This window comes from Cyprinodon tularosa, unplaced genomic scaffold (genome assembly GCF_016077235.1).
Source record: "Cyprinodon tularosa strain WSP-4 unplaced genomic scaffold, ASM1607723v1 ctg617, whole genome shotgun sequence".
NCBI classification, from domain to species: Eukaryota; Metazoa; Chordata; class Actinopteri; order Cyprinodontiformes; family Cyprinodontidae; genus Cyprinodon; species Cyprinodon tularosa.
The window spans coordinates 150,281-176,015 of record NW_024039360.1 but is presented as its reverse complement, the minus strand read 5'-3'; the positions used below and the strand labels follow the sequence as shown (position 1 = coordinate 176,015).

General features: G+C 35.3%; 1 protein-coding gene across 1 annotated transcript in view; it reads left to right on the top strand.

Annotated features, from left to right (window-relative positions):
- Nucleotides 1-25,735, top strand: part of fstl4 (follistatin-like 4) — a 249,648-nt gene that overhangs the window by 136,880 nt on the left and 87,033 nt on the right. The window contains exons 5-6 of the mRNA XM_038307643.1: nt 17,974-18,164; nt 21,461-21,581. Coding sequence (XP_038163571.1) covers nt 17,974-18,164; nt 21,461-21,581 — 312 coding nt within the window. The remainder of the gene's footprint in view (nt 1-17,973; nt 18,165-21,460; nt 21,582-25,735) is intronic.

Sequence of the window (25,735 nt, the reverse complement as noted above, 5' to 3'; positions counted from 1 at the left end):
ATTGCCACTGTATTGTCTTTTTCTCCAAATCCTTCCTACAGGCTTCTTTTTAGGCCACATAAAGAGCCCCATACCCTCCTGAGATCAATGCATTGCTGCACATCTTGATGTCATTATAGATAGAAGCAGAAATTAATAGATCAGAACCAAAACACCATTTCTTTACTTCCTGTCAGATGAGAGCTGGTGACCTTGTATGAAGTCACTGGTTTTGTGGCTGCAGCCAAAGCATTTCGTTGCTAATGCAGTTGCTTTGCATATTCTCAGATTTGGCTGAATGATCTTATAAAATTGTTTGACCTTAATTAATATTTACTGTCCAGTCCTTGCTTCGGAAATATGAAAACTCTTTCCCACTTATAAACTACTGTGTAGGCTTTTTTTTCTTGTTTTCTGAGATATACTCAGATTAAATGTTCTATATGTAGAGCTTAGCAGAATGTTTGTGATTCTGTCTTGACATTTATTCACAGATTTCCCTAGATTTAATCCAAATATTAATGATAACAAACCAATCAGAAGCTTACAAAATCATGATATTTTCATGATTCTAAAATTGTAAAAAGGGGCGAATAATATCAGTATGCAAAAAAAAAATCACACCAACCTAAAACAGGAGCGTTTTAGTTTCATTTAATTAATTCACTTCTTTTTTTGTTTATTTGGAATACAAAAAAGTTAAAAATTCCAGAGAGTAAAGGAAAAAGGTTATTGTTTTTAAAAGAGTGAGTATGTACATATCTTATAGCAACTGTCAAAGACAGCATGCATGTGTTTTTCCTGGCTTTTAATCAGTGCTCCATTTGCCCATTTTGAAAAAATACTCAAATACCATATTGTCACTCAGCACTGAGAATGGTTAATGATTCCATCTCACCACTCTCTGTCTTTTCCTTATTTACTTTTGTCTGGTGTCTCTCCCTGTTATACTAGAGCAAAGCAATGCAACAGCCTAATACTAATAAAATTGCAACCCACAAGGAAACTCTGTGGTATCCTAATATCACTACTGGGGCCAGAATAATCAAACATATTTATATTTATATATTAAATACATATAAAAAAATAGAACTATGATCTGAAATCAAACTGTTCTTTAACCAAATCATACATATATACACTGAATTGTAGGACACAATTTGTTTTCTATCCCATTAATATGCAAAAAATTAGCTTATTGTTTCTTCTTTCTACCATTATTTGCGTTGAAATTATTCAAGACTATGAGCTGACCTATAACTCATCATGCACTGGGGCTTTGGTAATTAAAGAAAGCACAGTGATGAATTATGTTTCCCTAATGGTCTCTAATTAGTCAACTCAACAAGCAGGACTCAAGGGTGCAGTGTTACATTCAATACAGTATGGCTTGTGACCAACTGGCCTAAATTTGTTACAGTGCCTTCCCAGATTTGAATATGTTAATTTAATATAACTAGGTTTAATAATCAGAGCTCAGGTATGTAAAACTAATGTTCTTGCATATGGATTTATATCTTACATATGCATGCAAGTATTGAAAGTTGAAGAGTATGTAAAAAGAACAGATTAAAAGTAATCGACTTACTCTTAACCTGTCTTGATAATCATCTTATGTATCATTTCTTTTTCTTTACATTTTTTAAAGTAAAAGGCTACCTCTTGCATTGGTAAATAATTCTTGTTCTCAAACTTTAGTCTAATAGGAATATTTACATGCAGTAATATGGTAATAACTAAGTTATTAGCAAGCTTAGTGCACTATCACTTCCTTCCTTATGTCTAAATGGGGAAATAAACACTGAACCATTTGACTGGAGTATAATTTTATTTGTAAGGCATGGCATTGCAATGACATATAGGATATCAATTGTTAGCTTGGAGGCAGCTCATCCTGTATGCAAGTGGTGAGTGACACTCTTGGGCCTAAGGGTAGGTGGGTTTTGAGGTTTGACCTGGGATCTAGAAAGGCCACAAAGCATAGATTTTTAGTAATTGTGACTCTTAGACTATAAAACATGGGATTCCAGTTGACAATTTACTATTATTTTGAATTACTGGGTCAGAAAGCCATAACATTTATACCTGAGTAATGTTCTACGTCTACTCAGGAGGTTTAAGAAAGCATAAGGTGGAGGAATAATAGAGGCTAGCCAATTGGTAACCAATTATGGAACAATGCAAAAATGTATTGCCTGATTTATTCGCAAAGTCAAGTGATAAATGCACTTGTATATGTACTCTGGTCTTTCCAGAAATAGTCATGATAGAAAGGTCTGAATTACTCTCTACATTTAGGTCACTTTATTATCAATTGTAAATCCCAACTTTACTGTAGGAGATACTTTTTTTATTTTTCCCCTTTGGTTTTGACAACTTCCCTCTTGTGGTAGCAGATAGGTGACCCAGATAACTTTAGCAGGTGGTGTTTGCAAGCAGAAAAGCCCTGAGAGCAGGCACAAGAGAGGAAATGTATAAAAATGGATGTGTTGTTTGCCCTTTTGCTAATTTTCCCCTTCATTAGTTGCTGCTTTCTGGTTAATGATCTACCCTGCTAGTATATCTTCCTGTTTGGTGGAGAGAATTGCCACCTGTAAATTCTGAGTCAACATCAACTCCTGCGGCCATGTAGAATCACATAATATAGTGTGTAGTAAATATTGAATGTGAGATTTGGTTTGACCCACAGTTGATACTGTCTCTTATATGCCGAATAACCACAACTTTTGTTACACTCTCAAAATATTCTCTATTCATCATCCAACATTTTTGGACTTCTTTCAGAAATTATATTACAAATAATTTCCACATTTTGTATTATGTGTAACCTCAGCATGTATGTAGTAACCTGGTCCATATTTTATTTATTGACATCCTACAGTACATTGAAGGTATGAAAGAGGATTTTTCTCAGAAATTAAGTGTCTAGATTATTCTTAAATTACTTAATTGATGACTGGCATTCTTGCACTTATGGTTCCCCCCCAAAAAATAAAATCCATAAACTCTGGCCATAGCAGTGCCTACAAAGCATTATCCAATCTACTTTGCCTACTGTCTAAAGTGGATTGGCTACTTGTTTGTCAATCAAACATTTTGCATGCATGCCACCATGATGTTATTTTCATAGGCTCCAAGCGTAATTCATACGTTTTTTGTCTAGCACTCCGCCCATACGACAAAGCATAAAGAAGTACTCCTGAAGTAAAGAAGTAAAGAAGTACTGCTTTTTTGCTACTACAGCTTTGTTAAGCTATTTGTTCGATCTTTAGTCTAAACTGGAGCATCAATGGCAGAAAAGAATCCTGACAAACCTACTCGGAAAAGAAAGCCCTTTTTCATTGTAACTGGAAAGAGAAGAGAAAGTGAAAGAGAAATTAGCTACCTAAGTGTATGTTAAGGAGATTCTTTTCACAGATGGCATGTCCTGAATGCTCTGAAAATGGAGCCTTGGTAACAAAACCTCTACTAGACTGGTAAATTACATTTAAATCTGTAGTAAATACTGTATTTTTTAAATTATAAAACATGTTCAGTCGAAAACTGACTTTCGACTGTACATTTCCTGTTGACTAGGTCCATCTTGGCACTTTGCTGCCTCTCTAGCTGAATTACAAAATTACCGGCTGAGGCGTTACCAGTGTAGAGAACTTTTGCATAGGATGGCTCACCATTCAGAAATACTCAAACAGCCATTGGACATATCTTGCACCACATAATTCTCTTTCCTGCCTTTAAATATGGAATCTTTTATGGAGCTTTTTTGCCAAAATCTAATCAGGATACAGAGCAAACACTTCTGTTTTCACAACTGGATGTAGTTCAACCTCCAAGCATTTGATGGTTGCAACATTTCTAATGGAATCATAAGTAGTGTAAAAAAAAAAATAAAATAAATTAGAGATGTCCCGATCCAGGTTTTTGCACTTCCGATCCGATACCGATATTGTTTTTGGACTTCCGATCCGATACCGATACTGGCCGATACCAGCCTATCCGAGCATGTATTTAAGTTTAAGTTAAAGTATTTAGCCTTAGTTGTAAGACTCATGTTGAAAAGGGTTTTAGTACTCTTGATAACATCTAGCCAGCTAAATTAGGTGAGATTGAATAAAACACAATGCTTGGTAACAACAAACTTACCTGTTTATTAAGAGATAAACACAAACTGGACAAAATTCCGAATAGCAATCTGAAATTGCACAGTGAACAGTAAAACCGTAAACAGTTAAAGGTGCTATATTACTGTAAGTTTTAATAAAAATGCAAAACAGGGAAACACTGGCCCAAAATAGTGGAATGGATCGTTTCAATCGGCGAAACTGGAAAATACGGACCAGATTTTTTTTTAAAAGCTGGATCGGCAGTCTGGATCGGCATTTTACATGCTTTGCCGATACGCATTTTTTTGCCAATATCGGCGTCCCGATCCGATACGTGGATCGGATCGGGACAAGCTTAAAATAAATATATATATATATATATATATATATATATATATATATATATATATATATATATATATATATATATATATAGGTTCCACCTCAAGGATGAACCTATATATCTTGAGGTTCCACTTCAAGAAATCTGAATTAGATCCAGTCATATAAAGGTTAAATTATTGGTAAACACTACATTTCCATTACATGTTAAGCTCTATACAGTAGTAGCCATTCAAATTTCCCCACTTTCTTTGATGGGCTCTTTGCTGGTCCCCTACAATTCCCTTTTAAACATTAACCTTTGTACTATGATATTCTTTCTGTCATGATTTGTGGACATTAAGATCTAAAGAGAAGCACCATGTCCTGAACAGACCCTGTAATTCAGCGAAAAGCACACCAAGGAGAAGGAGGGGGTCACACCAGATTTGGGCAAAGTGGGCTGCCATTAGGCTGCCGTTTGACTGGGAAGAGCCATTTTGAATGGCAGCAACAGTAGGAGTTTATCAGAGATTTCTATTGGGTTTTTCTGGTTTGCATTTGTCCATTTGCTTCCAAAGTAGTAACCCCTTATACCAGGGGTACTCCAATCCAGTCCTCAAGATCTACTATCCTGCGACTTTTTGATGCACCCCATTTTTAACACACCTGAATCAAATGATTGGCTCGTTACCATGCCTCTGCTGAGCTAAATGAGGGGATTGTGCCTTTCAATTCAGGTGTGTTAGAGAAGAGATGCATCTAAAACTTACAGGATGGTAGCTCTTAAGGGCTGGACATGAGCACCCCTGCCTTATACTGTTAGAGGACACAGAATATGCACACTTTAGGCCATCAAACCTGGCCTTTTTTCACCACAACCAGACTGGTTCATAGGCAACCTTTTATTCATCGCTTTTACAATCCAAAAAAAACACAAATGAATATTATCAAAAATGAGAAGTTTTTGAAAAATTATTTTCTCTATGTTTTTTGTTCAGCAAGTATGCTTTCTCATTGTCCCTTTTAAATTTGAATAGTGTCATGGTTTTTTGTCTTATCTTTGAGTTTTAAAAAAAAAATTTCTTTGGTTGTATTTCTATTTTGTGTTATTCTAGTTATTTTTTTATTTGTATTTGTGTTCTTAGGTATTTCTTGTTTGCCCCTCTTCTGTCACCCTCTTGTGTCAGTCTCCTTCTACTTCCCCTCTAGACTCCTCTATTCAGACCTGCTTCCAATCTGCTGATTAGCCTGGTCTTTGTTTCTCTCTCCCATATATGCACCTTCTGCTCACTCACTATTGCTGGTTTGTTGTGATTTTATCCCCTTCAAGTGATTTATTGGTTTTTCTGTATTTTTGTTGATTCTGAAGATTTATGTTTTTTGATTTTCACTTCTGTTGCCCCTTTTTGGTTAATGACATTTTGCAAGACAGCACCAGTCTCTGCATTTGGGTCGTTCAAACCTCCACCCAAGCTGACAAATAGTTTAAGATTTGAAAATTCCCTTGATGTGTTTTAGGAAATGGATTTTACATGTTCCACAAGAGAAGTCTAATGATTTAACCTACTGTGTACGGTGAAATCTGTTCTATGCACTGTTACTTAGTCTTGAACTTAATATGCCACCATAGATGTCTAAATAAAGCAAAATGAGATTAAATAAATGAAGCATGGCAATTAATTATAAAAGTGTTAGTTAATGTCAGGCTAAAATTAGCAAGTTTTATTCGTTTGATGGTACATTGGCTCATATGTTGCAAACCATTTTTTTCACCTTAAGGAAAACTTAACAGAATTTTAATTTTAATTGGTAAGATCAAAATCACTTTTCCCACACACAGATTTTATTTCTGCAAAACCTTTAAACCTTTACTAAAGCATTTAATTCTTAATATATTTTTTTTTTTTTAGAGACCATGCTTTTACTGACATGGACTATGAAAATATAACACTTCATCATTAAAATAAAGGTACATCTCACACAGCACTTCAGCTTTAATCACAGACACATTGCTGATCCCTTGTATAGGTGTAAGGTAAAGGAAAAACAAGAAAAAAAACTTCTTCTCAAGGCACACATCATTCTCAAGGCTTAAGTAAAAGGATAATATTTTTTCTTGAGATGAAAAAACACCTTTGTTCTTCTTACATTTCTCTTTTATCATTTTTTTTTTACTTTTTAGGCTTCTTGATAACATTGCATTTATCTGCTGTAACAGAAAAAGGAGACTCATCCAAGACCCACATTTTTGTTTTTATCAACTAAAGATTGACCACCACTAATTGTGTAACTTTGTGGTTACAACTGCTGCAAAGTCATTATTTTACTAGTTGATTTTCTGTTAAATGTTCAACATATTTCATTAAAGAAGGGCTGCTGAAAACAGATGGTTCTTTGTGGTAATGGCAACAAAAAATGGCTCTAAAAATATTGTGAGGATGGACTGTTTTTTTTTTCTTTCTTTTAGGGCTAAACGTTTTATAAATAATTCTTACGAACACTATACTGATCAGCAGGGTGCTTGCTGCCTTTTGAGTAATTTTTGCTGCACTGCAGTGTTTAATTGTGGCAAATGTAACCCACTGTAGGCATGTTTTCTGTGAACACTGTAAAACACCTAAAGGTCTAAGCTTTTAAGCATTATAAAACATTTTCACATACTTTTACACAGCCTTGGATGCTGTAATGTAGAAAACAGTTAGGGGGTTTCTTCTTGCTTTTTCCAACAGTTTCGTTTGACATGTCAAAAATGTCAATGCCTTAGCTTTACTAACTCAGGTCAAATCCTGTCACTTAAATTTTTCTTTGAGGCTGTATAAGATTAGTTTTTTTTTTCATTTCTGCACAGAAAAACATGTCAAAAGAAAAGAAAAAGATCTCTATTACAATTAATAGATTTTTACGTGCCTAGTTCTAAAGTCTTTTTAAAGAAACGTCAGTCTAGCATATTTTCTATTTGTGGCTCAGGAAACAGGTGACCATAAAATCTATCAGTGGCGGCTGGCCAATAGAGGGCGCAAGGGGGCCGTTCAACTCACCCAATGACCTTGAAACAAATAAAAATTAAATTATAAAATTACAATATTTCAAAATATAATATTTTTAATTGTTTAAGATTTTGTTGTGTAAGATTTAATCTTTAATTATGATTAAAGCTGTTTTGTTCATTGTCAGATTGGTGACGTATTTCCACCCTCGGGCACAAAAATCTTTTCCCATAGCAGTGTTGTTTTTGACAACCATCTTAGATTTAGTCTTCTGGACGAAAACTATTATCAGTTTTAATCGTATTTTAGTCATTAATGTATGTGATAGTTTTACACAAAAAGGTTTTGTTATGTTGCAATTCATAAAAAGTTTACAGTTTTGATTGACTACCAGACTGACAGTTCTTGCCTAGATACAATTGCTGGATATAGAATGCTGTCGTGCAGTTCATCAATGCTGTTGGGCAGAAAATTTCTTATCAATGAATATCCTATTTTATACAAAAGTGTCTCACAAAAGGTGTGGAAATAGCAGTTCTAGTTCAACACATCATATTAGTTAAAATAGTAGACAGACAAGCTAACAAAATGTACAATAAAGGAAGGGTTTTACACCTACAAGCTTTTCATCGTAAAGCAAACACTTCCTGATCTAATATGATTTATGCATTACGCAAAGATCAATAAAATCTTCATTGCTCCGAAAAAGCAAAGAACAATATATATATATTTCTACTTAAAAAAATACCAATTAAAAATAAATTAGAATTGAATAGAAGTGGGCAATAGTGAGGTGCCTCCTCATGTGGTGCTGAAAGAGTGTTATTGTTATTGTGCTGGTTGTTAGAGCTGCTAAATTTTCCATACAATTAAAGGAATTAACCTCTTCAAATTAACCCAATGTTTACAAGCCTGGATGTATCATTCACAAAAGTTTAAATTTTAGGATAATGTTAACAGAGGTTAGCAGATGTTATGCTTACAACTCCTTTAATAGGGCAACAGTGGCGTTGGATGTGGGAGTTTGTCCTGAAATCGAAGGATTGACGGTTCAAGCCCCGACTCTGACTTTCAGTGTTGTTGTGTCCTTGGGCAAGACACTTCACCTGCTTTGTCTACTTATGGTGGTCAGAGGGCCCGGTGGCGCCAGTGTATGGTAGCCCCGCTTCTGTAAATGAGCCCCAAGGCAGCTGTGGCTACAATGTAGCTTGCCACCATCAGTGTGTGTGTGTGTGTGTGTATGTGTGTGTGCTTGAATGGGTGAATGAATGTAGTGTAAAGCGCTTTGGTCAAATCTTCTGACTTGAATAAAGGCGCTATATAAGTACATGCCATTTACCATTTAATAGGTCTGTATTGCATCCCATCAAGTTTTGCATCCTTGCTTTTATTTGAGATCTTGCCACAGAGCAAATGTCCTGCCCAAATTCAGTCTTTTGTGAGCTCTGTCTTGATCCTATTCTCATTTTTTTTTTTTGAATAATTAATAATATTTGATCTCTATTGATCTCACATTGGAAAAATTTACATCTAGATTTTGGGGAGCAGTGGGCTGCCATTGTGTGGTAGCTACTGTATGTGGGTTTGGGGTCATGCTCAGAGACCCAGAGTGGCAGTTTGTTTTGAGTGGGGTTCGAATTCAGAACCTCAGGATTCCAAGCTCTAAGCCCTAACCACTAGGCCCCACTCTCCATGATGAAGTGCTGATGAAGTTTTTTTACTTTATTTGGGGTTCCGTTGTATTGTAAACCTTAAAAAGAAAAGTGTTATGGGGTAGCGCAGTTGAAGGTGTGTAAATACCAAAGCAATCGTTTTGTGGTGGGGTGCTGTAAAGCTCTTCATTTTAAGAACAGGACTGGACTTTTCCTTTTACTATTACTTAGTTTTACTTCCAGAAGTCAAAAAATCTTCTATGCAAAAGTGTAAAACTTAACATAAATCCATATTTAAAAATGGAATTTAGGCAGAAAAGGAAAATCAAATATTGACTTAGCAGCTTTTATTCGCTGACATGCCCTTAGTTTTCACCCAAAAAAAACTAAAAACTATGCACAAGGTCAACATGTTGTTTGTGAGAGGTAACCTGATAAGTTAGTTTGGGGCACTCTGTTGTCAGTAGGGGCACATTTAGCCAGAGGCATCTATTTCCTCTAGCCTCCTCATTCAGGCAATTTAAAATGTGTATGCTCATGGGATCATCAGGCAGCAGCTTGCAGGCCTCAGCGAGAACCATGAAATGCCCTGGGATTTCTGTAACTTAGACTCCAGGTGTAAAGGAGAGAGGAGGATAGATGCTAAAAATGTAATCAACAGCAGAGCTTGCTGCCGGTCTTAATCTATTAGCCAAAGTAAGACCTTTTTAATTATATTTTGGGTCTATGGCTTCCTCACAAGGGCTTAGAGGGCCATTAAAACTGTGTTTCCAGTGCTTCAGTTTGTAGCACTCAGTTTGGTTATGAATGGTGCCGTTTCTTGCATGTTTGTCTTTGCTCCTATATTATGGTCAGTTACTTTCAGATAAAAAAACTGATTTGAGATTGTAGGTAAGTAAGCAATTGTCATATCCTTCTTTCCAGTACATCTCAATCTGCATCATGTTAGATGGAATTTGTCTGCATAACCGTTTTCCGATTTCTCCAAAGATGTTAGATCTGACTAAATTCTGGACTCTGGTTTTCCATTGTAGGGCAATTAGTGTGGTTCTTGAGCCTCTCCTTTTAGATCTTGGCTGTTTCTGTTAGGTTTTTGTACCACTAAAAAATGAACCATTGCCCTAGCTTTTCAGCCAGGATTCCTCTGTACATCCCTGTTATTTCCTCTTAGTTCCTGTTAAGGAGGATTCCTGGTAGTTTCAATCTTATTCTGTTTACCAATGTTAGTGCTTATTGGGAATTTCAAGCAGCATGGATGTTTTGCATTCTCACCTATATTTGAGTCTCAATTCTCTCTTTGAGTTCTAAAGACAATTCTTTTGAGTAGATGCTTGGTGCAAAGAAACATTGTGGGCAGGTGTGCATGTTTCCTATAAATGTGACATTCGGACTACATTTAATTTCAGGGTAATTTACAAGGGGTCATTTCAATTTTTTGGTTTTCCGTTTCAAATAGATTTAAAAAAAAAGGTTGACATTATTTTTAATATAGGGCTGCAACTAATGATTATTTTAATCTGTCGATTTTTTTTCTTTGATTATTCAGATAGCCAAAGGTTAGTTAAAGAAGATTTTTTTGCGAAATTAAACCGAGTGAAACTTTTTCACTTAAGGAGTTCTGGATAGAGCATATTGACGGACGAAAAAGTTTTTTAACTTAACTGAGAAATATTACATTTTTTTTTTGTTTTTACAATTTTGGTTTAATTACTTATCTAAGTGGGTCGCTCTTTCAGCTAAAGTCATGTTTTAGAGTCTCTAAACTCAAGTTAACATATAATTATGGAGCTAACTCCAATTAATTGATTACTAAATTAGTTGACCATTATTTCAATAATTGATTAATCACAATTATTCTGATTGTTTTAGCTGTAGTTTAATTGCATGTATACATGTTGAAGAGAGAGATTCATTTTTATACCATTTGGAATAAGGCTGTAATTTAATTACATGTGAAAAAAGTGCAAGCTGTGAATACATACTTTGCAGATGTGCTGCACATTGTACTGCAGTCAGCCTCACTTAAAACTGAAAATAAAAAAAAAATGTGGATGGTAATGGTTATTATTTATTACATTTTAATTTATAACTGTACAAAGCGCTGGAGCCCATATATAACATCTTATTTTCAGCCACTTTTGTTGTTATAGTGAGAAAGTCTGATCCAGAGTGAGAGGCGTACAAGGCTGATGTGTACAGAGTTGATAACAGTGGGCTCGCAGACATGCATGTAGGCAAGTGATGAAAGCTGCTCTACTATTTCTACTTCATTGCTTAACCAATAACTCTAAGTTTGCAATAGGTTTCTCATTTAGTTGGCGCCAAGCTGCAGAGCCTGATAAGGCTTCCTGAACACACCCGATCCACTCAGAGGAATGTATAGTGAGGCGGCCTGGCAGACTACTCGCCTTTACTCAGGAGATCTAGCGGTGACATTTTTTAATCACTGTAAGATATGTTTGCCAGCAAGCGTGGGAGTCCGTTTAAACTACGGATCAACCCACCATGCGTGCCTGATAGGGGATCACTGCTCACACTATCAAGTTGTTACTGTAAACTAATTAAGAGATAGAAAAAGCACTTAGACCAGGATGGTTTACTCATACATCTGCTCTGATCCCTCTTAGCTGATAACTCCAATTCTAAAACACATTGAAAATACCAGTGACCTTCTGATAACTGTGTAACCTATATTCTTCATTTTGTGAGCGTTCTTTTATTGCTGCTGCTCACAATGGAGATCATAAAGTACTTTTACCATAACTCTAATATTTGCAGGTTCACAGCATGATCCCAAATACTAAACCCTGGGTCTCACTAAGTTCTAGCTTTATTTGGTTAGCTTTCTAAACAGCAGTCTTTGAAATATGGATGTTTTTATGGAATTATCACTATGTAGCACACTTGTTCTTTCTTTGCTAGATTAATGAAATAATCAAATTAATTTATTCAAAGAACCGTATTTAGAAAAAGCAAAATGAGAGATAATAAACCAAATACTGTGAAAAGTCAGAGTAGTTTTGGTTACAAACCTCAAAGAGGTTGTTCTGTATAAACTATGAAACTCCCAGTAAGCCAATTTTAAACAGCTGCCAACTGTGATTATGCAGTATGTGGTTCTTCTGTGACTTTTGCAACCCTTCCAAGATTGTCTGTGCTCTCTCAGACCTAGCTGCCCTTAGGAGCAGAAAGTGTCCATCATATCCATAATTATCTGGAAGAGAAGTCCATCACTTTTGCATCTTAGTAGCATACAGGCACCATGGCAGTAAATAATCCCATCATCTCCGTCAGAGGAGGTCAGGCAAACATAAATTTAACACAGAGCGCTTTTACATGCTGCAGGGCATTGTGGGGAGGTTTCATCATATGAAGGATTGATGCCTTGGATTTCTCTGCTTTCCAAGAGTCAACCCTGTGGCAGAGGAAATACAGATTATTTATTTATTTTTTGTGGGGGATGGGGGTCATTCAGTACTTATTAGTACTATATTTAGTTGCTGTGACCTATTTGGTTTTTCCCCCCTAAAAGTTTATTTAATTCAGCAGCACTTAACCAGCTGTCAGGAAGAATTATGTATTGATGCCTAATCTGTAGTCAGTCGTATTCTACTGAAACAATATGCCCTCCTTCACACTAGACCTGGACAAGTTTCAGACAAAAGATTTTCCACTTTTTTTTTTTTTACTAATTCATAAAAAGCTCTCTTTGTCTCTCTAGGGTTGATTTCTTATCCATCTATTAAATTATAACTTTATTTCTTTAGTCTTCAACAAGAGAAAATTCTTTAAGAGATTAGTTTTGGAAACAATGAGGCCAGGGCCATGCAAACTGTACCAGACACTTCATGCAAGCCAGAAGTGAAGTGCTATGTGTGTTCGCAAAGTTACACAGCACATGTAATTCTATAATGTTTTGGTGGACACCGTATGAAATGGAGGATCTAATGTCTTGTGATCTGAGATGTTGCAATAAAACGGACCACCTTGTTTTGTTAAAGCAAAGTGTTGCCAAAATTTGAGACTCTTACTTTGAAGTATTAAAGAAAATAGTTTTCAAGTTGTCTCATAAAGAAAGACCTGTCATCTGGCTTACAATAGTTACATTTCATTGTTAAGTCAAGTTAAAAACAAAAAGGTCGGTTAAATTATGTCGTATTTATAGGCTTCATTAGACTATGAAACCTAGTAAGATGGAATCTGCTTCATGGATTTCTGTCATTTCTTGTCTAAAGGCATAATGGAGGTCTGTTGATCACTCTGCTCCACATTTAATTATCTTAGTTTCAAGATTTGCAATACTTCCAGGTTAGGCATAATGATTCTGTCAAGATATTGTTTGGTATACCTTAACTATTTCTGGACATACTGTCACATTTTTTAAGTTGGTGTAATTTTATTAACTTTACTGTCTTTGCAGAGACTTTCTTTCTTTTCTAAACAAACATTAGTTAAGAAATGATAATGATAAGGAAGTCAATATCATGCATTGTTTCATCTTGTGATCTTGGAGTTGCAATTCCTTCATATAAATTGCGTAAAGCAAACTTTGGTTACTTTTACTAAAAATACGATGGGTGTACACAAATTTCTAATATAGATATTGAATATTCTTATAATACCAATGTGTGTTTGTACGCTCCTTTTCTAAGCTATTTAATGTGTGTAAAACCTATTTTTAGTTCAGAAATATCAGAACCCAGAGGCAAGCAGCTAAGATTGCTGCTGACCCTTCTCACCCTGGACACAAGTATTTTTAGTTGTTTTTATATATATATATATATATATATATATATATATATATATATATATATATATATATATATATATATATATATATATATATATATATATATATGTTTAGTGTACACTCTAGGGCATCTCTGAATGTTAAAATGAAACATTGTTTCATTTTTCCAGTCATTACGATTGCTTTCAGACCAACTTTTTTTTCTAATTTGGGACCAAATCTAGAAGTACTTGGAGAATGTTATGTTTCCATGACAACTGATTGGAAACTGGAAGCGCTGCCAATAGCTGTAAAAAGGAGTAGTTGCTCTCCCCTTTTTTCTATATGGTCTGCATCTACAGCTATTGGCAAGTGTTAGTGTTTGAAGCCTTCTATGGCTTGAAAATATGCTGATGCACTGGGGACGCCGAAGGGAAATATCTGCCCCATTCAGGAGAAGGTGAAGATTAATGCTCTTTAACATGTAACAATTATCTTTAACAATTACTGACAAGGTAATTCGTGCCTGTAATATTTCCTTTTAGCACAAACTTGGTGAGTTCCTTTGGCAGTTGGGTTGCACCAGAGTACAATTTTTTTTTTAGACATCAACTACTGTTCACCACAGTTTGGCTGGAGCTGAACCAAGACCATTATTTCAGGCCGCACTAGGCAGTAGAGTCCAATTGGACTTTCACACTGACCCAAACGTGACCAAATTTAGGTCATTCTAAATTTAGATCAACTTAAACCTGCGTGTGTGAAAACACCCTTAGACTCTCCCCACTGGCAGAAGGTTGCGCTATATCAGGACTGGAGCATGCTGTTTTTCTGTCAGATGAGACTACCAAGTCAGACCAACATACCCATAGTCAATACGTATGCGCAAGATGTCAGATTTGCATTTATTCCTTTAGTTTTTTATGAAAAATATAATTTAAACTACATCAACGGGAGTGTATCCCTTTAGTCATGTACAAAAAAAAACAATTTTTGGTCAGATCCCCAAAAGCTTCAAAAACACCCAAAAGTCAGTCTGTTTTGTGGGCTAGGTTGTACATGACTGAAGGGATACACGCCCGTTGAGGTAGTTTAAAGTGTATTTTTCGTAAAAAACTAAAGGGGTAAACTGGTATTGATGATGGGTATGCTGGTCTGACGGGGTAGGCTGATCTGACAGAAAACCCGTCACAAAAACAGCTTCTTCACATGTGATACTGGCCTCAAAAAAAGGGCCAGGTCCACGCTGATAATCTTACCATTGGTGGTAATAGCACTAAACAATAAAACATTTAAAAGTACAAAAATGGCAATTATTAAATAAGGAACAGCCCAGTTGGAGGGTTTGAAACACCTGATATTGACATTAATTTACAAACTATATTTCTGTATAACTGGATTAAAAGTAATTCTAAACACCTACAAAGGCTTTCTTTAACCACCGTTATGTGATATCTTTTACCTTGAGATTCAGCTAATTTTTTTCTACCTTGATATGACTTCTAAGGTTTGGGTTTTGTGGATGCTTTAGGCAGAGGACGAGCACCCTCTTTGGGACATTGGGCGTATATTGTACGAGCAGCTTTGGCATCCTCCCTTAAGTAGCTAATATTTCAAACTGCCTATAAAGAGGGTCTAGGTCCCCCCTTGTACAATGAAACAGGATCAAGAGGTGGATACACTATAATGTAGACTGATATTTTGCTGCCAGTTCTGCAGCTGCTTTGCTGAGCAAGATAAGAAAGCCAGAGTCAAAGGACATGTACTATGCAGTGAAGACATAATTCACTGTAACACCCAGGTGTAACATCCAGGTTCAGGGACGATATGTGAGGATCCTTAAATAATCGTGTACCCTTTTAGTCATAAAATTTTGGTGCAGCATACTCTGTTAAGCATTTTGTAAACAGTCTTTCCAGTTTTCTCTCTGATGTCCTTGCTATTTGCTGCATAGAATTTTGAGGCAGTGCAGTAAGATTGGGACAAGGAGACGATAATACTTTGCCTATATGACAAGATCTAAATTGGCATGGAGGTGAATTTATTTCTGTCCCTCCGGTACGGGGACAGAGATGACGGTCAGGTGATGATCCCTAATATCTGAGCCTTCTCACGCCTCATTCGCCTCACAGGAATAACATTGAGCATGGATTTAGCAAAGACCTTGACATGACTGCCTCCTTGCAGTAAAAAATACGCATTGTCTCTGCTGAATTGGTTTTTAAGTCTTAGAAAAGTCAACAGTGTTGTTTGTGTCACTACATACTATCTATTTAGGGACAAATATATGGGAGTAAATTAGATTTATTGGACTGATTACCTTTTTTAATTGATCCTCATCTGCAAAACACTTTGATTGATGTACTTGATAAGTAAATATTAGTATTACAAATCAGAAGTCCATCTTAAAACCATAGCTGCTGTCTCACATTTTGAATGTAGTGTGACTTTCTTCTGTAAGCAATCCATCACCAGATTTAAGAGGCATTCCATTTTCTATTTACTTTCTATTCCTATCATGTTCTGTTACAGAAAATTGCTGAACCCTATTGCTGTGCTCTTTTGCAGTGCTATTCCCTAACTGAAAATACTGTCGTAGAATAATCATTTGATTTCTGTTTGGGTGATGTTGGTTCCACTGAAGCTTTTAGGAAGTAATTTATCAGGCATTACAAATTAAGGTCATGTACATATTTATGAGCTCTCTTAAAAATGGATATCTTTGAGGAGATGAGAAATTACTTGTAAATGAATTCTGGTATACTATGTGGTATTTCTGGTTGGATGAAAAATTGTAGATATTGATCTTAGAGAATTTCTTTTCCTAAAAGTTTCCAGCTTTAAGAAAGTAATTATCTTTATAGTTATTGATGTCAAAAGTATATTCTTTTTTACTTGGCTGTCTAATAGCACCTAACAGAAAACTAGATCATTAAATAACATGTTTATGTCATTCATGACTTGCATATATACATATTTGTGTGTTTTTTATTTTTATTGAAAGCCATTTATATATTTCTGATGTTGCTGAGGACCTAATTATGGGTGACCTCAACCTTTTCCTTTGGTGAGAGACATTCTGCACACAAGGAGACTGTTTATTTATGTTTGTATGAGAACAAGATGCGCATTTAGAATCTAAAAGGTTAAGTAGAACAGGAGGAGGTGGTCTCTGCTGTAGCCCAGCTGGAACATTGGTAATGATTTCCCAAGGACACTTATGATGCACTTTGATTGTGGTAAACACTACTTTAAAAAGAATGCTTGGCCAGAGGAATTAGACTCAAATATCCATTAATTTACAGTTTACTAATCTGACTGTGGTTGGAAGGTGTCATGCAAGGACATGTGGTCTCAGTCGTGAATCTTCTTTTTTACAATAATATATAGTATAGTGCCATGCAGAACTTCAAACCCTTTGAGTTATCCAATCGTACACTTTTTTTTTCCAAATTTCAACAATTTGCAATGAAATACAACTAAAAGAAAATACATGACAAAAGGTAATTTACATAATGTGTTGCACCTACATTTTCAATTTAAGGTTTTTTATTTTAGATTACTGTTCTTTTATGGAAAACATTGCACAGTATCTCTGATCAATGGCTTCCCTGTTGTGTTGCAGAATGGCACCATTGCTTTTATATACTATTGATGTATATATGGTTCCTCCTCACATATGACATATTTTGCCAAATATATTGAGTGAAGTTTTAGAAGTCATCAGAATACAAACACTGTTTCTGCTGGTTTATTTTTTTGAGGCCTCATATGTTTTGCTTAGTCTCCTCACATATACTTTGCAGACAAATGTAAATAAGTAAACATTAATGTGTGAAACATAAGCTTTATAGCCACAGTACAACAGCAATATGGTTTGAGACTATAAATTCACTGAATGAGAATATTTACCTTTTGTTTGCAAAGCGGATTCAAGGATTACATGTAATTGTTTTTGCAACCAAAAACCCTGAAACAAATTATGCAAATATAAGGTTCATCTTTTCAGATGAGGTCTAAATGGCACACATGCATATGCAGATACACACTTCATCTTTCCCTCCAATTCTTTTTTTCTTCTATTCCCACTATTAAACACACTAGCACATTAAATCCAATTTACAGCTACAATCCAAAAGGCTTGAGTAATTGAGATTATTTAAATGTCTTTTCATCCATGTCTGTGTTTACCCTTGCAGGCACTGCATGCACTATGTCAGAGTACAACAAGCTAAAGAGCACCCTGTTGGATATGCAACCAAAACTACTGAGGAGTGGAGAGCAGACCCAGCAAAGGGACATGGAGCAGAAGAGGGAGTTGGTGGACACAATGTTTAAATACTTGGATGTAAACAATGACGGCAGGCTACTTAGTGATGAATTGGAAAAGGTGAGTCCCAAACAGGATTGATTATAATAAGATGTATGTCAAGAGGGGGAGTGCATAATAAATACGGAAATCATGTGGTCCAAGAATTGAGCAAAAAGGAATTCTGAGTAATTTCTTTCATCCAAATGCATAATTGGCAAATGAAAACAAATGGTTTCAAACTGATTTACACAATAATAGCTTAGTATAAAAAATTAAATACCATGCTGACTTTTTCAGTCGGCATGGTATGATCAGCTCTATCAAAATAGCAGTGATATCAAGTCTGCTGATTTGATGGAGAAAACCCAGGACATCCATTCTAACAGTCCAATTTAAAATGTAAACATCCTCCTGCTGTGGTTGGCAGTCCAAGTAAAAAGCATTACATTTGTTATTTTTTTTCCTTTCCTATACACCCCCATAAGAGGAGCTTTATTCTATTTAATGCAGGTGCTTCTATAGGCTCCTTTAGTCGGCTTATGAGAGAGTGATTTAAGTCTGATTTTCTGGGTGTGTGCGTTGGTGTACCATGCTGCTCAAACTTATTTTATGTTCTTTTCAGGAGATGTGTGTTATCTATGTTTTAACAAAAAAGAGGTGCATTTATTGGAAATTCCACCTTTTCAGTGATATTTGAAAAGGTGTTTAATAAGATATACCCCTTTTTTTTTTAAATTGCGATGATTATTTTGCATTCAATAAGCAAAAGAGATCATTCTCTGTCAGGTTTGGGTGACAGCAAGATTAGACTAATGAGCTGCAATGTTTCTTGTTGTTAAGAGGAAAAAAAATCATAAGATTCAGTTATAAATAGCCATAAAAGCTACAGAACACAGATTTTTTGCTTGGATGTGAAATTTTAACAAGTTCAGCTAAGTTTTTACGATTTACAAAGAAAGAAAATAAGTGACTACACCCTTTTATGACAGATCTGTATTAAAAGATTTAGTAAAGCTGGCATGTTTCTGAAAAATCCCTTGATAAGACATTCTTATCATGTAGGAATTCATGAATTCTGCTTTGTATAGATGACTTTTTTAAGGATCAAAGTGGAATTGCAGTCATCATTCCTCACTGACTTTCCTCGAGAATCTGCCTTTTGTCACAGATAATGTTGGAGGCTGAAGTGTTCTACTTAGGGTTTGAAGATGTATTATTCAAATGCCTAAGGGCAGACTGGTCTGACAGTGAACATATGGCTGCAGTAGGCTCCGGGCGGCAACCCCAGATAAAAAGTTTGTCACATCCTTTAATCTGCCATGTCACATGTGCAGCTCCATAAGAAACCATTTGAAAGCAGATTACTGGGGAAGAAGGGGTATACTTAAATACTTTACTGGCTAGAGGAATGAGGCATGTAGTTCAGCTTCCCTCATTATTACTTTGTTGGCATTTTGATCTCAAAACAAGCACTTTGTTAACATCAATAAAAACTGTTCCAAGGAAGAGTTAAGATGACCTTGCTTCTGTAAATTATAAAATTTAAGATGACTGATAAATTATTATCCATTGTTTATGCCTTCCAGCTAACAAAAAGAAAATCTATCAGCTCGCTGGAATATTAGTATTTAAGTTTTTTTTTTTTTTTTCCATGGTCTTTGTAACCGCTCTCAGTTCTGCTTTAATTATTTAATTATTCTGTTTTGAAAGACATACTATTCACATGTCTATCTTAAGAAATATCCTGTGGCGACATTTTTACAAATGAGAATCTAGTATAAAAATATCTAGATTTAAAATGAGAACTTGAACTAATCCCTGCGGAATTCCTTACTGCAGATTTACACATTTTAATGAACAGTTTCCTAAATCTAATCAGTAAGATGTTACCACTGTCAGTACAATTCTTAATTGCATAATTATAATTTGTCTTGTAGAGGACTCTATAAATGTAGACATACAATTCTAAATCAAGTCATCTGTAAACAGTATCCATAAAAGTAAAAAAATTGATCTGTTCAGTTTAAACTATTCTCTTATGCTCTGAGGATGCCTGCCACGTATTTATTGCTGATGTCTAAGTTTTTAATGCATGCATGACATTATTGGCTTTACTAAAGCGCCTTTACAAACTGCCTACCCCTTTCTGCACAGTATTTTCACGCTTCACTTGATGTGCTTTCTTGGCATGATATGTGTGTAAGAAACACAGCAATAGTGGAGTTTAAAGTTTTTCTGAAGCTGCATGCCATTGAGATATTGAAAATAAGCCTAACACTGCTGTACTTCTAAGCTTGGCTGCTGTTACTTCCTTGTTTTAGGGGCTAGCTTGCCTCTTACACTCTGTGAAATATTAAAGATCCTACAGCGAGCTTGTAGATTTTCTTTTCTATACATCTCAATTGAATAGTTAATTGTTTTATGCAATTTAATTAATTCAGTAACCCGAAAGGATAATTACACATACCCATCTGTTTTAATATATATTTTATAAAAGGTTTTGGCTATTATTCATACAAATGTGGACGTTTTAGAATAAGGCCAACAGTTTAACAGTATCTTGCAAGCATTATGTTTTTCCTTGCATAGAGACATGCTTTTTGTAGGGAATGCTGTGGTATTGAAAAAGCAACAATAACAGTAGTAGGTAGTCTAACTTGCAAATGTTAAACAGAGTCTGAGTTTTCTCCTTATCTCTCTAAAAATGTTCCACTTTTAAAGATGGCTCTCCCAAAAAGGAGAGGAAGATAGTGATGCAGGAAGAAGTAGGGCCTTTCTAACAATGTGAGATAATCCATAAACAGTTATTACCAAACTCTGAACACACACATTTATGAAGTAAATTAAATACTTTCATACAGTAGCAGCCATTTAAAATGGCCCTTCCCAGTCAAACGCCAGCCGAATGGCAGCCTACTCCCCTGCAACTCCCATTAAAATCCCCTCCAACTGGCCTTCTCCTGGGCATGCATATTTTTTTACTCTGACTCCACCCTTTCACTGAATTACAAGGTGTGACCAGGAGATGATGCTTCTCTTTAGATCTTAATGTCCACAAATCATGACAAATAATATTTAAGTACAAAAATTGATGATTAAAAAGGAATTGTAGGGGACCAGCCAAGGGCCCATCAAGGAAAGTGGGGAAATTTTGAATGGCTACCACTGCATACAGATCATTTCTTTTTATTTGATCTCTTTAATGCTTGTATCTCCTTTTTTATTAATAATTAAAGAATTGGGGAATTTGTGAAAAGCATTAAGACTTTTGAATCATTTAGTTTTGGCCATCTGTCCTTTTTGTTGATTTTCTCTTTAAGGGACTTAGTGATACATTCCTATTTTTGTTTTTTGTTTTTGTATATTAACCTTAGATCTCGATGAAGGAGCATCTGGAGAGCAGTCTTTTGGAATGCACCATGCAAGACCTGCTTCGTTATGATGACTACAACAATGACAAACATCTGAGCCTTCATGAGTTTTACACAGCTTTCCGTAAGTTTTTTCCCCTCATAATTGGCTTCTCTGCTGTTTCATTAAATCATAATAATCAGAGAACATAACATTTTTAACTTTGTGTTTTGAAAATTTACTATTTAGAATTCAATGGCTGGAGCCATTGAAAGCTGGAGCCAAGATTTACACAATAAAGATTTGTAATTTATAATTTAGTAGTGGTGGTGAGAGTTACATTGGCTTGCTAGTTCAAACAGTGCTAGCGAGCATAGTGTAGCCAGCTATGCGTATTGGGGTATAATGGTAGAGATGCTGTGGGGGGTGGCTTCAAACTTATCTACTCCAGAGGCTGTTTTCAAATGTAGTCCGTTTCTTGGCGAGTAAAGCTATCTTGATGGGACCCCTAACTGACAAAGAAACTTGTCATATACACTCAACCCCGCCTGATTTGGACGAGGCCTGAAGGTCACACGATTTGTCAGCAATGAAATTAATCTGCTGGTATTCTTATTGGATCGTTAACACACATGAATAGCTGCTTTGCTGTGCTAATGTTTTGCAACAAGCTCAATGGATGCATGGTTGAATTTATGGTAATTAAAATACTAAAAAACCAGCTCTTACAGAATATAAAGCTTAGAAAAGTGTTATATTCTTATCATATTAACTATTAAGAATGTATTAAACTACAGCCATTGCTTTTAAAGGTTTATGTGAGATGTATAGTACGGGAGCAAATTGAGCACGAGTAGCCTTACTAACACTTCTCTACAAACTGACCTTCTGCCATTCACAGTGCACAGCAAACATACATTACGTCTTTACAATGAAATGTTGGAAAGCTGATACTGAAAATAACATACTTTTAATATAAAATGAATTATGAAAGTTGTATCATAATATAATACATTTTTGAGGGTAAAACAAGTAACAACATTCAAAAAAAAAATTTAAGTCACCATTCTAATATTTTCTTCACCCCTTTCTTATACACGTTGGATTCTAAATACAAAAACGCAACCGTCCTTGTCAACAAATGTATTATTGACTATAAATGCCTTTTCAATAAAGGTACTCAGAACCAAATACTAAATATAGCACATGTGGCCATGCTCAGCATGATTATAGCATCTGGAGTTGCTCACATTTTAGGTCTAGGCTGAATAACTGTTTAGAGCCTCTACAGCCTCCAGCTTATTAGGTCCAGTAATCACAGTTCTCTTACTAATGCTACTGTAGTGTCCATTTAAAAGTTTTACTGTATTTATCTACCTGCAGATTTGCCTGTAGGGTTTTAGGCTGAGTTTGTCAAGGTTTGACAAGCAGTTGAAGAGGCGGGTAGGGACCAATAACAAGTTATTGATCAGATAAAGCTCAAGGTTAAGTGTTGCACGGTGGAAAGGCAACACCTACAGGGAGCCATTATGTAGGAGTGGCACATCTGGTATTTTAGGTAATTTGGATGCTGTTAAATTGTGTAATTTAGCACAATTGTGTGAGTTTGTGTGTGTGCTTGTGTTTCTTGGAATAATCTCAATTCTCTATCCAGTGAGTGATCTGGAAAATCAGAGCCAGGAAACGCAGGTGTGCCTTGCGGAGTGGAAATTGATGATGTGAATTTAAAATTATGTATCTAAATGATGGTATGTTTCTCATGGTTGATTTAAGCCAAATGCCTGATTTCAGCATTTCTCCCACAGCTCCTAAATATTTTAAAGGCTTAAGCTGGTTCTCTACATGAGCCCTTGCACTTTTTCTTTTGTTTAATATGCTAAAAAATCAGAAATACATCCTTTGGTCCAATATGTGATGAACTGGGGTTACCCTTTATTGGCCAAGGATCACAGTACAAGAATAATTCAAACTTAATCCACCAGCACAGGTAGTTAATTCCATGTCCTCAAATCCAAATTTTAAATCTGAAAATATTAAGTACAACAAAAACAATTTTTTTTTTTCTTTTTTTTTTTTTATTACGTTTCCTTTCCCAGGAATCTCATGATAAACGGGACCAAAACGTCAAGGAGCCAATTAAAAGTGGACATAAATGCACTTATTTGCACAATTTGGCTAATTACAACAAAAACATGTCTTATTGCAGAGTAGAGAAACGTTAATATCTTTAAAAATAGCCATAAAATAAAGAAAATGTAACATTATTTTGATAAGGAAATATGTTGTTTGAGCAATAAAGGTTTACAGTTCCCTTTACTAAAATTCCATCCATCCATCAATTTTCTTTACACGCTTGTCCCGAGTGGGGTCGCGAGGGGTGCTGGTGCCTATCTCCAGCAGTCAATGGGCGAGAGGCGGGGTACACCCTGGACAGGTCGCCAGACTATCGCAGCTTTACTAAAATTATTAGATTATTTCATAAAATATCTTAACGTTAGTTGTTGCTGCGCTGATTGAATTAGAAATTAATATTTTTTCATGTTTTTAACTGAATTTTTGTGACAACCGATTTTGCCCTGGTGGAAAAAGGTTCTTTAGCACTGATACACTGACACACAGTTGGCTTAGTGGTGAAGTAGAAGGAAAACAATCATGATATGTAATCCCGTTTAATGTGGTTTTTTTTTTTAAATGAAGAAAAAATATGCATATGCACATAAAAACTTAGACTGCAATTTTTATTTTATTTTTTCCTTTTGTAGAAAAAAAGAAATGGAAAATAAAAACCCTGTGATTTTTTATTCCACTTAGTGATGTCTCTATACTTTGTGTTGGTCGATCAAAAAGTCCAACTAATGTGAAAAATTTGAAAAAGTTTATTGGTCATGAGTAATTTTGTAAACTACTCTACTGTTTTGGACTGCTCTCCTGTTCTCTACCTTTGACATCACTGATGATTTCTAGAAAGATAAATAATGCTACCCCTCTCCCTATCCTGTATTATTAGCTTGTAATCGAACACATAAATCTTGACAAGCATGTCACAATAAGTTTTAGTGTTGCCACGTAAACCTTGTTTAATACCTTTTTTTCTTTTTTCTTTTTGAAACCAATTGATTTGAAAACAGGGCATATAGAGAATGCCCCTAATTGTATTCCTATCGATCCACTCCTCCATATGCTATCTTGTTTTTTTGTCACTTTGCCCTACCCTTTCCTTGGTATAACTACTCTCTGCATGTCCTTAAACACCTTTTTATTTACTCAGGTGATTGGTTCCAAACTAAACTACACTGAATTTTCATAGAGATTATGAATAATGAACTTGATGAGCATTCAGAGGAATTATATTTACAGTTTCCATCCAGTCAACTCGGCAACAAAAATATTGAAAATCCCAAAATAAGTGCTTTGGTAAGTCATTTAAAAAAAACTGCATAAAGTTTTATTTTCTAGAGTTGAGACAAACTGGAAAATGTTTTCTCTGCTATTCAAATGCTTGTTGGAACTTCAGACCAATAATTATGTAGGTTTGCTCAGTAAAGCATAAGAAAAGAAAGATGAAAAACAATAATTCGCATTCTTTTAGCTGTAGAGCTAAAAGAGCTTATTGCACGACAGAGATAACAACATAATAGCTTTGAATCAGCTCTGTAGTTCGTTAATGGTTCTTGGGTTCACAGGTCTGTGTTCCCTAATATTCATTACACTGTCATTATTGTGTAGGAGTAGATGTCTTGTACCAGAGCTCTTTGTATGGGATTTTTAAAAAACCTGTAATTACACAATTGTAAATGTGCAGGAATTTGCTTCTTAGAAGTGCCGTTTGAGATCGCATCACATTAACAGTACTGCTAAACGTGCGGTGCATTAACCTTAGAGTGGATAAGTGAGAGGGCTTATTGAGATATCTCTATGGCCTGTGAATGATATATATACAGTATGACTTGCAAGGTCAGAAATATAAAAAGTATACAATCCTCCCCAGAGAAAGTATATTTTCTTAATTTGATTAACATCTTCTTTGGAAACTTTTCATATAGTTTGGACCTTTTGTCCCTTTCAGACATGGGGAATAAATGAAAATATTCTATATGATACAATTTAATAAAAAAATAATATGCTGTAATTACTTTTACTGAAATATGAGAGCTATAATCATGCTATTGTTACTGATTTTCACCAATTTAATCCTGTTTTCTGTGTTTTTATTTGTGATACACATACATACAGTATATGATGGGTGAAATAAATTAATCAATGTGTTGGTAGTAACTAACCTTGAGCTGCAAGCTGGA